The sequence below is a fragment of the Triplophysa dalaica genome, chromosome 10, assembly GCF_015846415.1.
Source record: "Triplophysa dalaica isolate WHDGS20190420 chromosome 10, ASM1584641v1, whole genome shotgun sequence".
In the NCBI taxonomy this organism is placed as follows: domain Eukaryota; kingdom Metazoa; phylum Chordata; class Actinopteri; order Cypriniformes; family Nemacheilidae; genus Triplophysa; species Triplophysa dalaica.
Window position 1 is genome coordinate 10,314,545 of NC_079551.1, and position 14,693 is coordinate 10,329,237.

Sequence of the window (14,693 nt, forward strand, 5' to 3'; positions counted from 1 at the left end):
ATAAAAAAATATAATTAAACAATAATTACTAATATTCATATTTATTAAATAAGTTAAAAATCACTAAATGTATTATTTACAATTGCAATATTATTATTATTTTATTAAAAATAGAATATTGCTAGCGTTTAATCTTAACAGAAATAAACGAAATTCTAAGTTTTAAAGATGAAGGTTCTCAAGTCAAAGCTGAAGGCAAAACTACTATTTTATTTACAAGGAGGTATAAGTAAGAGTAACAACAAACCTCCACCCTGCAAACACGTCAAAATGTGATATATGAGCGGTCCTCCGAGCATCTCGGCATGTTCCCGACCCAATAAGTGCAGTCTTTACTTCATTAGTCCCACCGAAAACCCCTTTGGGAAACCGCCACAGTCTCACCTCAACCCAATTATTTCCAGACGAAAGAGCTTGCACCTGACGTCTGGTCGCAAATAGCTCATGTTGGCCCCTCGTTCCTCTTGTTCCAGAAGTTTCTCTGACGGCACATCTAACTTTCTCTCTCCTACAGTACCAGCAAACTTCAGAGCATGCGCTCTTCTCCTGTTCGGTGGTGGATGTCTTCTCGCAGCTTAACCAGAGTTTTGAGATCATTAAGAAGCTGGAGTGTCCCGACCCGCAGATCGTGGGACACTACATGAAGAGATTTGCAAAGGTTCTCAGTTGACATTGCAATAGAGCTCTTATTAATTATAATATTATTTTAAGACTTATTTCTAATAGTGACGTTCCAGATTTTTCCAGATGTTCGGTATCTTTCTATTTTCTTTATTAATAGTTTTAACTGGCCAGCATAGGTTAAGAGTTTTAGATGTTGGTTTGCTGACGTCAACCACTAAGAATTGAAACTTTTTTTTGGTCAAGCACGTCTTGAGAAAGAAATCCAGGTTGTGTACATCGGGTCTTAAATTCATGCTGTTCTATTTTTTAGCAGGATTTCAAAATGGGTCGTTTGAAAACACTGCAAAAAAATGTATCTTGTTGCACTAAAAATATCGTAAATTCTTAAATCAGGATACATTTGCTGTATAAAGAAGAAAATGTATTAAGATATCGAGCCTTGTTTTTTGAAAAAAATCTGTGAGTAGAAGACACATGGAATGTCAATTGGTGTAAGAAAAATATAACCTTAAAATAAATTTGCCCTTTTCAAGAAGTAATTAATTTAGGATTATTTTCCTCAGCCTCTTGGCAAATATTTTATCTGGTTTGAAGCATAAGTATAATAAATCATTTTGAATTGTAATTTTTTATATATTTGTTCAAAACGTAATATTTAAGGTAGTTTCACCTTTAAAGTAAATGTATCTTGATTTAAGAATGCTTCGATATTTAAGTGCAAGTGAAACTGGCCTGACAGTTGATGTAGTAAATAGCTTTATGTCGTCTTGGGACTCTATTTAAGACACCGTTTTACCCCACAGACAATCAGCAATGTTCTGCTCTCATATGCCGACATTATCTCCAGAGACTTCCCCAACCACTGCACCAAGGAGAAAGTGGTAAGAATCAGACACACCCGGTTGGAATTTGTCCTAAATTCGTCCCAATTTTGTCTCAAGCCTCATGCTGTGTTCTTGTTTGCTTTGATTCTAGAATGCAAAGGACGGGGCTGTAAAGGTATGGTTTAAATAACGATAAGCAAAGAGCTGACAAGTTCATCTTGCGTTGAGCTTCAAAAGTATTTTGACTAAAGTGCATGTTAGGTTAGGATGCATCTTCACAGTGTTCTATGTTTCACACAGCCATGCATCCTAATAAACAATATCCAGCAACTCAGGGTCCAGCTTGAGAAGATGTTTGAGGCCATGGGAGGTAAAGATGTAAGTGAACCACAGAAGCATCAACATCATTATTTGACCATTTCCAGATCGGCGTTTTAAGAGATTAATGTCATATTACAGCTGAACGTAGAAGCCAGTGACATCTTGAAAGAGCTGCAGGTGAAGCTCAACAATGTCTTGGATGATCTCGCGAGGATCTTCGCCACCAGGTAAGACACTGAGATACCATTCAAGTTCTTTTATTTGTATAACATCTGCGTTCTGCTCGGTTCCCGTTTAGTTTCCAGCCAAACATTGAAGAAAACGTAAAGCAGATGGGCGACATACTTAGCCAGGTGAAGGGAACAGGAAACGTGCCAGCGAGCGCCTGCAGCAGCGTGGCACAGGATGCTGACAACGTCCTGCAGCCCATCATGGACTTCCTTGACAGCAAGTAAGACACTTATATAAATAGACGTTTTCCTGGAAATTTCACGCCTTCACTGCTCTCATCTCGCCTCACTTTGTTTTCACGTCAGCCTCACGCTGTTTGCCAAGATCTGTGAGAAGACCGTTTTGAAGCGAGTGCTGAAGGAGCTTTGGAAGCTGGTGATGAACACAATGGAAAAGACCATCGTGTTGCCGCCACTGACTGACCAAACGGTAAGAACTATTTCCCACGACAAGATAAGATCTTGATACTTTCCGTACAATGTAAAGGGGTTTAAAACCTCCGTCAGAGCAGTTTTATGTAGACAACTTACAGAAAACGAATCAACACGTCTGCAAACGTGAAGATTATTCATGATGGTGTGTTTTATCCTTCATGGAAACTGAGAGAAACTGGAAATCTGAAACACGCTTCTTTCCCAAATAAATCACCTTGAACAAAACACATTCTTCATCTTTTAAATATTGTTGAGCAAGGGAGTGCACCATATCATTCAAACGCCTCTCAATACTGCTCTCTGGTCCTGTAGTCACACAGTAATGAATTTTTGAAATTATTATTTGAAAAAGAAATTAGTTTGGGTTTTTAATTCACCTTAGTGATCTATACACATACTGAATACTATTTTGAGTGCATTTCTACAGGAGCAGAGATGACACTGTTACTGCTTTTAATTCGTCTTGATATAACTGTTGTTCTTTATCTGTTTTGTTTTGTATTTGTTTAGTTTGACAAAAGAGACCCATGTCATTACTTTTATTTATTTAACATGTGGATGGGACCCAGTTCTCCCTATTGGAACCTTCTTAAAGTCAACATGAAAGCTAAATGAATTGCTCCGCATCTATTGATTAATAATAACTAATGAAGCATTAAGATACTGTAGTAGGAAATAGATTCATTCTGAAATATTGTCAAAAAAGTTTTACTTTCATTTTAAAGATTATGTCAATGATAACATTTAATGATAGATTTGAAAAGGATTGGGATACAGAAAGGCTTTCAAAGGTGAAAGTCAAATCTCTTCCAAATTGAACGTAATGGTGTTTAAGGACTGAAGTGAGCCACAAAAAATTTAAAATATCACATTCAGATCATAGCTTTTGATTTTATATTGTTAGTTTTTTTCATTTTTGTTTAATTTCTATATATTTTACGATTTTGTTATTTTATTATTTATTTATGATTTTTTTTGTACTGCTTAATTTATCGTTCCGTTTTGATTAAGTTTTTATTTATTCTCAGTCCATCTTTATGCCTTCATTTTTTTCATTTTTTTGTCATTTTATTATGTATTTCTTTATTTATATACTGCCCTATAAGTTTATTTTTTATTTAAGTTTTATTTTTTATTTAGATGTAATTTGATTTAAGTATTATATAATTTTTTATATTGCTCTATAGTATTAATTTATCTTTATTTTAGATTTAGTTCAATTTGTATTCATTTTAAGTTGATCATCTTTGTTCATAATTTCAGTTTATTTCTCGTTTTTATTTAAAGTATATATATTTTTTATTAAGACCAATATTATATTTGATTTCAATTTCCGAAAATGTTTTAAAAGTCTTAGTAAATAACAATTACAACAATGGAAGTAAATTTTCACAATCCAATCAATAACCAAAGAATAAATTTGTCATTTCAGTAAAAATCCAGTTTCCTGTGAATCCGTAGCATTACAAACATTAGAAGAGTTGCGAATACCATTTCATGTTAACTTTAACTGGCCACCAAAAACATTGTAGGTTCCTCCAGGTAAACACCCCTGGGCGGAGTTAAATGTAAATGCTACTTTGAATTGATGTGGGGCTCTTTGTAGCTTCACTGACCCTTCTCTCTGGTTATTATTACATTCTCGCTCTCCCCCCGCTACACCTCCAAAGATGATAGTAAGTACAAGAGCACTTCTGTCTGTCCGTCTGTGTGTCCCGCAGTCCATACACGCCGGGTAACCTCCTCCTCCTCCCCTCCCTTCTGCTCTATGTGGCTGCCAAGTCCTTCTTTCCTTGTCAAATGCATCTTCATCCGTCTGTCACGTCTTTCCTTTCTCTCTCCCTCTCATTCATCTCGTGGTACCTTCCGTTCCCCTGGCCACCTCACCGGTCTGTATACCCGAGGTGGCTGTAGCATGGTGCATTTCCTGATTGACTTGGACAAGACCCCCTTCCCCACAAAACCTCCGATATGATGTCCGCCCCCAATTCTGACTGCCAACCCCTCTCTTGATATCCTTTCTGTTCGTTTTCCTGAAAGTGGGACACGAGGTGGGTGTCTAGATTAGTTTATCTTGCATCCTGTTGAGGGTCTGTTCTGCGGGTGTCTTAAGGTGTGACGTTAACTGGTTTATCGGGAGGCCCCGCCCTCCTCTACTCTGGCTCCTCCCACTGTCACCTGTTTGAAACCTTTCCTGTGTGGATTGTGGCTTGCATCTGATCTTCCGAGACTGCCTTTAGCCTCTCTGCAGACATTATTCTGTCAGTCTGTCCTGGTATTTGGTTTCTGTCTTGGCTTAGTGAAAGACCAAGTTCTTGTACTGTGTCTTCGGGGACGTTTTTTTTAACTTTTTTTGACGCTTTATTGAGAAATATTAAATGTGGTAGTGTGTCATCAGTTGTATGAATTGTAGTGTGCATTTATCGTTTTTCTACAATTGCGGTGCCGTTGTGTTTGATTTTGTAGCAAAAAATAAAGGAATAGAGTTTTCTATTTTAAATGTTCTGAGTGTAACGCAATAGCCACAGAAAATAATTTGTAATGACACACAAAATTGTGTTCACAGCAGTTAACTTACAAAGGTGATCTATGGGGCCATCTGTAATTGGTCCAAAATCAAAGAAAACATCTATATTGCTATAACAGCAAACTATGTTGCTGAAATAAAATATCAGACTTTTGAAAGATTTTCTTTTTTATCATTCGACTTTTCCAATGGTCAAGTGATTGGCCCCTTGGCCTGTCAATTACTGGGTAATGGACACTGTCAGCCAATAAAAGAGAGTCAGGACCAATGCTGAAGTTAATAACACTATCTTTTCTTCACAGGGCAGGGTGAAGCTTGCTTGTCACAGTGATGTAAGAACTAAATCCATTCAGCTCAATGTGTTCTGTCTTTCTCTCTCTCTCTTTCATTCTCAGTGTCTTTTCTCTGTGTGACTTGGGTCCCCCTGTTGAAACAAACCGATGAAAACAACGATTCTGAACCCTTGTTTACTAGTGCAGTCGTGCACTGTGAAAAATCATTTCTTTGATCAAGATTTCCTAAAATCTTTTTTTTAAATCGTTTTGCAGTAAAAATATTGTAACATTCGAAAAACTTGCTTCATTTCATTGAGATGAAAAGTTGTATACGATTAGTATTATATTACTGTTTATTTTTTAAGTTATTTATTTAGTTTTTAGTTACCAATCGTTTAAATAAAATTTGGTGATTTTACACTTGCAGTTAAATATATATTTAATTTACGACTAGTGGTCAAATTGATTAATTGGGATTAACCGTGATTAATCGTGATTAATCGTGATTAATCGATTCCAAAATAATTTTGTTTTTACAAAACACATGTGTATATATATATATACAAATCAAAGTTAAATATAAAAATATATGATGTATATTTAAATATAATTTACATGATCACTCTGGCACTAAAGGTGTTTTTGGCTCGTAATCATGTGGAGAACCACTTTAAGTGCTATATAGAACCATATCTTGGTGCTTCAGTGGTTCTTCAGAGGTTCTTGACCGGTTCTTTGGGATGACTGAGATGCTACATGGAACCGCTTAAGAACCATATAGCACCTCTTCCGTATAAAGAACCTCTTCAGCCCCTGTATGGTTCTTCAGCGGTTCTATATAGCACCTCAGTATCCCAAAGAACAGCTGTGGAACCTCTGAAGAACCAAGATATGGTTCTATATAGCAAAGTGGTTCCCCATATCATAACGTGCCAAGAACCACATTTATTTCTATATGAGTGATGTATTAAAACATATTTCTTAAACATATTCAAGCATGTTTGGGTGTGTTTATCCACATTTAAATTTCCACGCCACACACTAATATATTATGAGCGCAAACATTTATTTTGAAATCGATTTGGCAGCACACATGTGCTGAAAATATGTTTGTACATCTGCAAAATTAGCTTTTTAAGTAAATTAATTTCATTTTAAGTAGGTTCATTTTTACTGGAAATCAAAATGATGAAAGATTTACACCATAGCTTGAACCCTCACATAGTTCATTACAGGTGCTCCGACACAACAAACACCTTCAAATCTCTGAACCAGGTTCAATAATGCATGTATGATAGTCGGTTCAGATTTTGATCAAGAACGGCTATTATTTCTTCATTCTAATATTCAAGACTATTTCTGTTTGCTAACTTTGTTCCTAGAAGGAGTGGTATAACCTTATATATTATTTATGGCATGGTATGGTACATTAAAATGATAAAAAAAGGTGCACAAGCCTCATTCACTTGATATATCCTAAAAGTAGAGTATCAGCCAGTCGTAGATACTAGATATATCAACAGTGTGTTGTTATTCAGGCTTTGGACCTACTTGGTTTGTAAAACTTTCAACTTTGTCTCGTCTTATGTGCGTAGCTGGTTTACTGTCTCATGTTGCACTTCAAAAACTTTTGTATCGGCGCGCGAATGCGTGTGTGAAAGCGAAGCACGCTGGGATTGTGTGTGTGAAAGCGAAGCACGCTAGGATTGTGTGTGTGACGCTTGAGATTGTCTGTTTCTGCCCTTTGTCACGTGACATTTTTTTCTACATCTTTGTCGACCTCTATGACCTGACTAATGGTCTCTCTTTCATCTTTTTTTTGCCTCCTCCATTGTTTTCTCTTATTTCTCCAGGGCACTCAGCTCATATTCAATGCAGCGAAGGAGCTCGGTCAGCTCTCCAAACTAAAGGTACACGTTTTTTTGTTACCAAGCTGGAAAGAGCTTTTAGCAGCGTGAGGTGCAGCACCAGAGATAAACAGTGTAAAATTATCATTCGTTTCGTGCGAAAAGCGAAGCTGTTAATTGTAATTCCAGGACTTTTATTGACTGACATCTTAGATAATTTAAGAAATTGTCTCCTCTTAGGAGCACATGGTTCGAGAGGAGGCCAAGGCACTGTCCCCTAAACAATGTGCTGTAATTGAATTAGCACTGGACACTATAAAGGTGGGTATAAATGTGGCTTACATATAGACTGTAATATTTTATTTATTGTAATATAATTTTTATTATTACAATATCATTTTTTTTTAAACATTATATTTACACGTTAAAGGGATACTCCACCTTTGGACTATCATTTAAATTTTTCTTACAATGGTAGTCAATGGTGCCCCAGAAATCTCAGTTGCTTACATTCTTCCAAATAACTTTCTTTGTTATGAATAACAGAACAAATAATGTTTTACAGATTTAAAACAACTTGAGGGTGAGCAAATGAAGATAGAAATGGAGTGTCCCTTTAATGTAGAGTATCCCTTTAAAGAAAACATTATATTTGATAAAATAATTATATGTATCGTTATATTTATAATCAACACGATTGTAATTTAGTCGGTTGTGTCATCATGATGATACTTGTTGGGGTTTTTGTAGCAATACTTCCATGCTGGAGGTGTGGGGCTGAAAAAGACGTTCTTGGAGAAGAGTCCAGACCTGCAGTCATTGCACTACGCTCTGTCCCTCTATACTCAGGCCACCGACAAACTCATCAAGACCTTCGTACAATCCCAGAATGCACAGGGTAAGGCACGGTGTTAATGACTTCCCAAGTCACTCTGGAATGCTCGATTCTGATTTCAAACCAATGTTATGTCTCTAATAATTTACTCTTGTGATAAGCTGGCTCGTGTACATCCAGACGGTTGTTTTTACAAACTGTAATCATGGATGTTCATTTATATATAGTGAGTTATACATATCTGGGAGCACACGTAAAATGTTTCATTGTTGTGCATTTTTCCAATTCCAGCCATTTATTATTCATATTTTTTTTCTAGGGAAAATGTTATGCAGCATTTAGTATTTAAAATGTCCACTTATAATTCACAATCGTTTGTGCATAAATATACAATGATGTTAATATGGTCAGTATAACCATTTTCCATACTTTTTAGTTTGGCAAATTTTGTCTCTGTATTGCTCTTCCTCTCTCACATTCACACAAACACTTTGGGAATCCTGACACACTTTAGGTCGAGATGGCACTTTAATAAATGATCATTTATACTTATATTTATATTACACTTCATTTAAGTACAGTATATAAGCACACGTGTGTGTGCTTTTATGAAGTCACAGTGCTGTCAGCCAACTTAAAGCCATTATTTAGATGAAACAATTCAATTAATAATTAATAAACAATAAGCAAAATTGGCAGCTTTACTTTTACATGCTTTTTACTTAAGTGTATAGTTCTGTCCTCTTTATTCTCACACCTTCAACCTCTCTTCGACTCTCATTTCTATCGCTGTGTGCTCTCAATTTCTCTACGTGCTCTTCTTTCACCAGTTCATGGAGGGAAGGGGGTAAGGTACTCCCATAGTGAAGACGTGTACCCGGAGAAGGGTACGTTCACGTGGGGCCCATTCCAACAAGCCTATCGCATGCCCCACGACCACCCATATCTTCCCACAGAAACGAAGGGCCTTTTTGATTCCCTTGCATGTGCGGGAACCTGGGAAGAGTGTGCTGTATGTTTACATACATTGGTTGGGAATGTATCTTGACGCTACAGCAGCGAACAAGCCCAGGGTGAAGTGTGTTTGGAATGAGGAATGCACACACTTCAGAAGTGCGCATGCGTGCACCGCGGATTAAAAACGTGTGTGTGAGTGTTAATGAGTGAGAGATCATGATGATAAGTATGACTGACTCGACTCGTCCGCAGGAAGGGTCTGCTCAGCTCTGCGCAGCACAACTGTGGTTTCCCTCATGTCAAGCCTGGAGCGATACTGTCTTACTCAGCCAAACAGAGTTAGTCCATGGGGTCAGGTGACTTGCTTTCTGTCAGTGTGCATCAATTCTAAAAGGCCCTGAATTGACATCGGAGGATCCCATCAAAGAATCACGTTGCTCTAGTGTAGTCAAAAAAATACGTACAAATAATCATTCTTTATATTAAAATTCCTGAAAAATGATAATAAAAAATAAATTAATAGTCTACTAGAAATGTATTTAAAAATTGATTTTCCTTATGCAAGTTATTTGTATCCCTTTTCTTTGTGTTAAATGTAACATTTTTGAACAGTTTTCGTGACATTGGTTCGGAACAGTAAGAAGCCGTCAGCATCACTGTTAGCGTGCCACTGTACGGATCTTTTACATCTCTGCTTGCTCAGCAAACTGCATCCTCAGCCTGTTTCTCTGACAGACACGTACAGATTTAACAGCTGACCAATGCAAAGAATTCATTTTTACTTATCGACTTACTGCTGTTGACCTCGATTCACCACAAACATTATATTTTCTAGGCAATTTTGCCGTAGAATTTGTTGACAGGGCAAATATGTAGTTTAGTGGGAGGGGACTTTTATTTTTTTAACTGCACAAAAACAAGTGTTGTCTAAACCCACGCTCGCTTATAGACACTTCGTATACATTTGCATTAATTTCTAATTACTTATGGTTTAGAGCTAACAAATGTGGACAGAAAGTCAAAGAATGCAATCTGAAGTTCAAAAGTGTTGCCCTGAACCTGTGTTCCTGCGTGAATTCCTCTTCGATTGAAGCGTAAGATGACCCAGGGGTCCGCCATTCACACAACCGCACTTCCTTTCATGAGTGCGAATGGAGATGAGTGGGAGTGTTTTTTCCGCATGTACCTGCCTGCATTGAAACCGAACGAAGGACAATATCAGATGTTCTCCATCTTATTCGACCCTTGAATGACTGATGACGGATAATGCAGCTCTCACTCCCACCCCCACCCCACCAACCAAGTTACAAACCCTTCATGAACCTCCAGAGATCATGTTTGCCTGCATGTGTGTAAACGGTACGCCCGTGATAGTCTGGGGAGACACAATCCTGTATCGAAGCGGATCCAGTGAGGCGTTACTTTATTTTGGTTGTCTGTGTATTATGAATTCATTGAATTGAGGCTTACAAGTGATGCTGGCTGGTTGATTTGAAATGACTGCGTTTGTAAATACCATAGCGGGTAATACATAGACACCAGAATAAAATCTAACAGAAAGCCTCACAAACTTAAATTTAGAAATGTGTTTCTGAGATCACTTGTTAAGAAATCAGAGCTTAATAGGGATAGAGATACAGATGCTCCCTGCTGGAAAAAGTGGTTCATGAGGTCGTAGTTAGCCAGGTGATGTCCGATAAATCCCATTTGACTTACTTCCAAGATAGCACATGTACGTCTGTAAGATGTCTGCTTAAGATCTGGAATACATATGTTGCGTAAAAACATCTGATAAACGTCTTATAAAGAGCAGTTTTATACACGTCTCTGAGACGTTTCCTGTCAGATGTCATATAGACATCTGTCAAATGTTTCTGATTAAGAAGAAAATGTCTTGCACATGTAATTGCAGACATCGAATAGACGTTTCCCAGATGTATATGTGCTATCAGGGTTAGACCGTTTCAAAGTTTGCCGTTTAAGTTGGATTTTCTAGCAGGGCTCATAAACATCATCTCCATCAAGTACACAGAGTGTATTAAGAGTGCTAATATATACAAGTTACAAAGCACTAAGTAAATATCCTGCCTAACACATTTATTCGATCATTTCAAACTCAATGCAATCCACCTAGGACGTTTTAACTCAACTGTGTGTGTACACAACAGTGAGCTCTGAATTTCTATTTAACAAGTGCTCTCATGAGTAAGATTTACCGCAATTGCTTTCCATATTGTTAATGATCTCTCAAGCCCGAATTAAGACTATTGATGTGTTTAAATGCCTGTGCGATCCGGTCAGCACAAAGCATATATTCTCCTTTTATGAAATATGAAAAGCATAGCCAGAAAGAAAATACAGGTTGAATAGTCGAGGTATTCTGCATTGAAGCGAGTCTGATTTGTCATATTATTGTCTGCAGGCACTGGTGTTGATGATGCGGTGGGAGAGGTGTCCATCCACGTGGAGATCTTTACTCATCCCAACACTGGCGAGCACAAAGTCACAGTGAAGGGTAAATTCCTGTTCGGGATGCTTTAATACTAAATTTCACCAGCGATCGCCGATTATTTAGTGATATCTGCCGATATAGGTTGTGAGATTACATTCATATATCTTACCTGAACATCAAGCTGGTGATGTTTCTTCGCATTTTTTATGTAAAGAGTACAAATTTGTTGTATTTTCTGTGCTTTCTTTTGATTGACTGGATATATCAGCCCTGTTATCGACTGTTTTTAAATTAGCGACAGTTGTGTCAAAAAATAGCTTTTATTCACTGATACCAATTACTGGGCGATATATATACTCTAGTTCCTATTAATGCACAACTGAAGCAAATTTAAGCTCTGAAGTTAGGAGAACATGTTCGCCAAGTAAACATTGGGATGGGTCATCAGACAGTCATTTGAAGAACGAAGTCAAAATTGAGTAAATGTTTGTTTTAGTGGTGGCCGCGAATGACTTGCGATGGCAGACCTCCGGAATCTTCCGTCCCTTCGTGGAGGTCTACATTATTGGTCCTCATCTCAGCGACAAGAAAAGAAAGTACGCCACCAAGTCCAAGAACAACAGCTGGGCCCCCAAATACAACGAGACCTTCACATTGTGAGTAAAACACACATACGTTCAGATATTTCGAGCACATTTTGGTTTGGTCAACTAAAAAATCCTTCTGTTGCTACTTTTCTCTCAGCACGTTGAGTAATGAGGTTGGTCCCGAATGCTACGAGCTGCAGGTGTGCGTCAAAGACTACTGCTTCGCCCGCGAGGACCGCACCGTCGGCATGGCAGTGCTGCAGCTAAAAGACATCGCGGCAAAAGGCAGCGTGGCATGCTGGCTACCGCTAGGTAAACGCATCCACATGGACGAAACCGGCCTGACCGTACTGCGGATCCTCTCCCAGCGCAACAACGACGACGTGGCAAAAGAGTTCGTCAAGCTCAAATCAGACCAGCGTTCTGCCGAAGAAGGGCGGAGCTAGGAAAGTAGCTAGTCTGTGGTATTTTATATTTGGCAAAAACACTGCCCCCTGTTGTTCAGATGTTGCACTAGCGCATAAAAAAAAAACAAGCAAGGTAGATATTTATCTGGATTTATTACTTTAATGACCAATCATTTACATAACAAAGCAGTTATATGTTTGTACTTAGTGCACTGCCATTAGACCTGCCAGGAATGGCTTGTCTAACAAGCACAATATGGCACATGAGGTGATGCGAATGCTTAAAGATGTTTGTGATGTCTTTGACTTTTATAATACATATTCCAAGACAAAACCTGCCAAAAGGTCCTTAAATACATATTTATTCTATTTGTTCATACAATCGCAAAATATTTAAAGTATCAGCACACATGTCTTAAAGTTTAGAACCTGAAAATACTATTAAGTTATATAGTACTATAAGTAACGTTGTATCTATTATATTTATTAAATCAAATTCTAGAATTAATATTAAAATAATATATAATTAAAACCTTGACATTTTTCAAGCTGTGTGTAAACATGACAGAGTTGCTACATACGGTGCCATTTCCTGACCTGTAATGATGTCGCATAAAAACCTATTTTTGTGCTGCCTTCGATCGTACCTGCATCCTTTGATGGGTGCTTTATTGTCAGGGTATTGTTTCGTCAATCAGTGTAACCATTTCACCGATAAACCCAACTTAACTTTCAAGGAACGCTCTTTAATAGGGACCAAAACCCTAAGGGTCAGATCTTTGAACATTATGCAAACTTTAAGAAGCACAAGTCGGTTTTTAAAAAAGAGGCTCGCGGTAGCTTGCTTTCACAAGTCTTTCGTGTATCCAATATGGTTCATTTATCCATAAGCATGAGTGGCCTGTCTATGCCGTTTAGCAATATGCTTTGGCACTATGGTGTAAACCGAGGGCATGTGCTCTATTAGACACCAGAGTTGCCTGTTTTAGTGAAATCTACGTTTATCTAAAGAAATTCTATTAAGCGTGATGAATAACACCTAAATTATGATACATTTACATGAAATTCTGCTGTCTGACCCGCGCGCGTAAAGAAGTAATTCAGAACGTATTACACAGCACACGTTCCTGTTTAAATGCAGATAGATGGAGCACAAAAAAACGTAATCTCACGGGTCTCAAAACGTTTAAAGCTCACATTAAATGTTTCATATTTCAACAGCCTTGAAATGTCGCTCTACCCTATACCGACTTGTCCAGACTATTTCCTAAGTGACGTTTTAAGAAAGATCATGGGAAACATAGTCTCTTTGTGTTTTCAATCTCTGCATTCAAACCTCTGAGAATTACTCCTATAGAGTTGCCATAGTAACCTCCGATAAGTCCTGCCGTTTCACTGCCAAACCATCCACCATATTAGAGTAGCACAAGATGTCCATTTCTTTCTGTGGCGGAATTAACTCTAAATGACAAACCTGACATACTCGGTGAAAATCCGGATAGCATCACTTATCAAACTGAAATGTTTAGCACCTTGAGCTATTTCTGTGTTCCACCATCTTGTGTTTGTAAAACCCAAGTCTATGCATCTGTTCTGTCATCAAAATCAGTTTCTAGCGATTAGAAGCCTTGGATTGTTTACATTATGGATCGACGCGAACCGTTTTCGCTGAAAAAGGCCGTAACAGGAAATAGCATTAATGAATGTTGACTGATTCTTGTTTCGTCGTTTTGCCAACAGGGCAGCAGGGTAGGAAAAAACGGCCGGCTGAAAATGCTCTTCTGCAGTCATTTGGACAATAGAAGTGTGTAATATTATTGATATTTGCAAACGGTGACAAAGACACAATATGAGTATGTAATAGACAAGCACACAATCAAGTGCATACTGCTAGTAATAACTTGACATGCACACTCAGTCAGTGTCTTGACTGTATATAAAAAGCAGTGCATGTTGGAAAAGATTTTCTCTTGTGCCAGCATGTATCTTTATCGTGATATTGGATTGTTGTCTTTGTCATTTATTTTGATATTGGGGTATTATTTTCTATTTTTGAAAGGCTTGTGAATATATAAATATGTATTACTGATGTGTGTAGTGGTACAGAGTACTAGCATGAGAGGTTTTTTTATACAAAGATGTTTCTAATTTTCGTTTTTCTAAGTATGATCGTTCTTATTGGGGATGGAGGTAAACGTGTGCCAGGCCATGGTTCGTTTCAACTTCCAATAAATGGATGATAAAATACATCTTGTGCAGAGTTTTTCTTTTACACTGTGTGATTGGTTGATGCATGTTTAGTCAACGACTCGTGACAGTCCCGGAAAAATTTAAAACTTAAAATTAAGATTACGATAAACAACTTTTTATAA

At 37.7% G+C, this 14,693-nt stretch overlaps 1 protein-coding gene across 1 annotated transcript in view; it reads left to right on the plus strand.

The window, feature by feature from the left end:
* Positions 1–14,568, plus strand: part of unc13a (unc-13 homolog A (C. elegans)) — a 35,148-nt gene extending 20,580 nt beyond the window's left edge. The window contains exons 31-45 of the mRNA XM_056758055.1: positions 515–658; positions 1,428–1,505; positions 1,600–1,623; positions 1,749–1,826; positions 1,908–1,996; positions 2,068–2,220; positions 2,306–2,429; positions 5,264–5,293; positions 7,090–7,146; positions 7,324–7,404; positions 7,834–7,981; positions 8,749–8,805; positions 11,298–11,390; positions 11,824–11,983; positions 12,072–14,568. Coding sequence (XP_056614033.1) covers positions 515–658; positions 1,428–1,505; positions 1,600–1,623; positions 1,749–1,826; positions 1,908–1,996; positions 2,068–2,220; positions 2,306–2,429; positions 5,264–5,293; positions 7,090–7,146; positions 7,324–7,404; positions 7,834–7,981; positions 8,749–8,805; positions 11,298–11,390; positions 11,824–11,983; positions 12,072–12,360 — 1,605 coding nt within the window. The 3' untranslated portion in view covers positions 12,361–14,568. The remainder of the gene's footprint in view (positions 1–514; positions 659–1,427; positions 1,506–1,599; positions 1,624–1,748; positions 1,827–1,907; positions 1,997–2,067; positions 2,221–2,305; positions 2,430–5,263; positions 5,294–7,089; positions 7,147–7,323; positions 7,405–7,833; positions 7,982–8,748; positions 8,806–11,297; positions 11,391–11,823; positions 11,984–12,071) is intronic.
* The last annotated feature ends 125 nt before the right edge of the window (positions 14,569–14,693 follow it).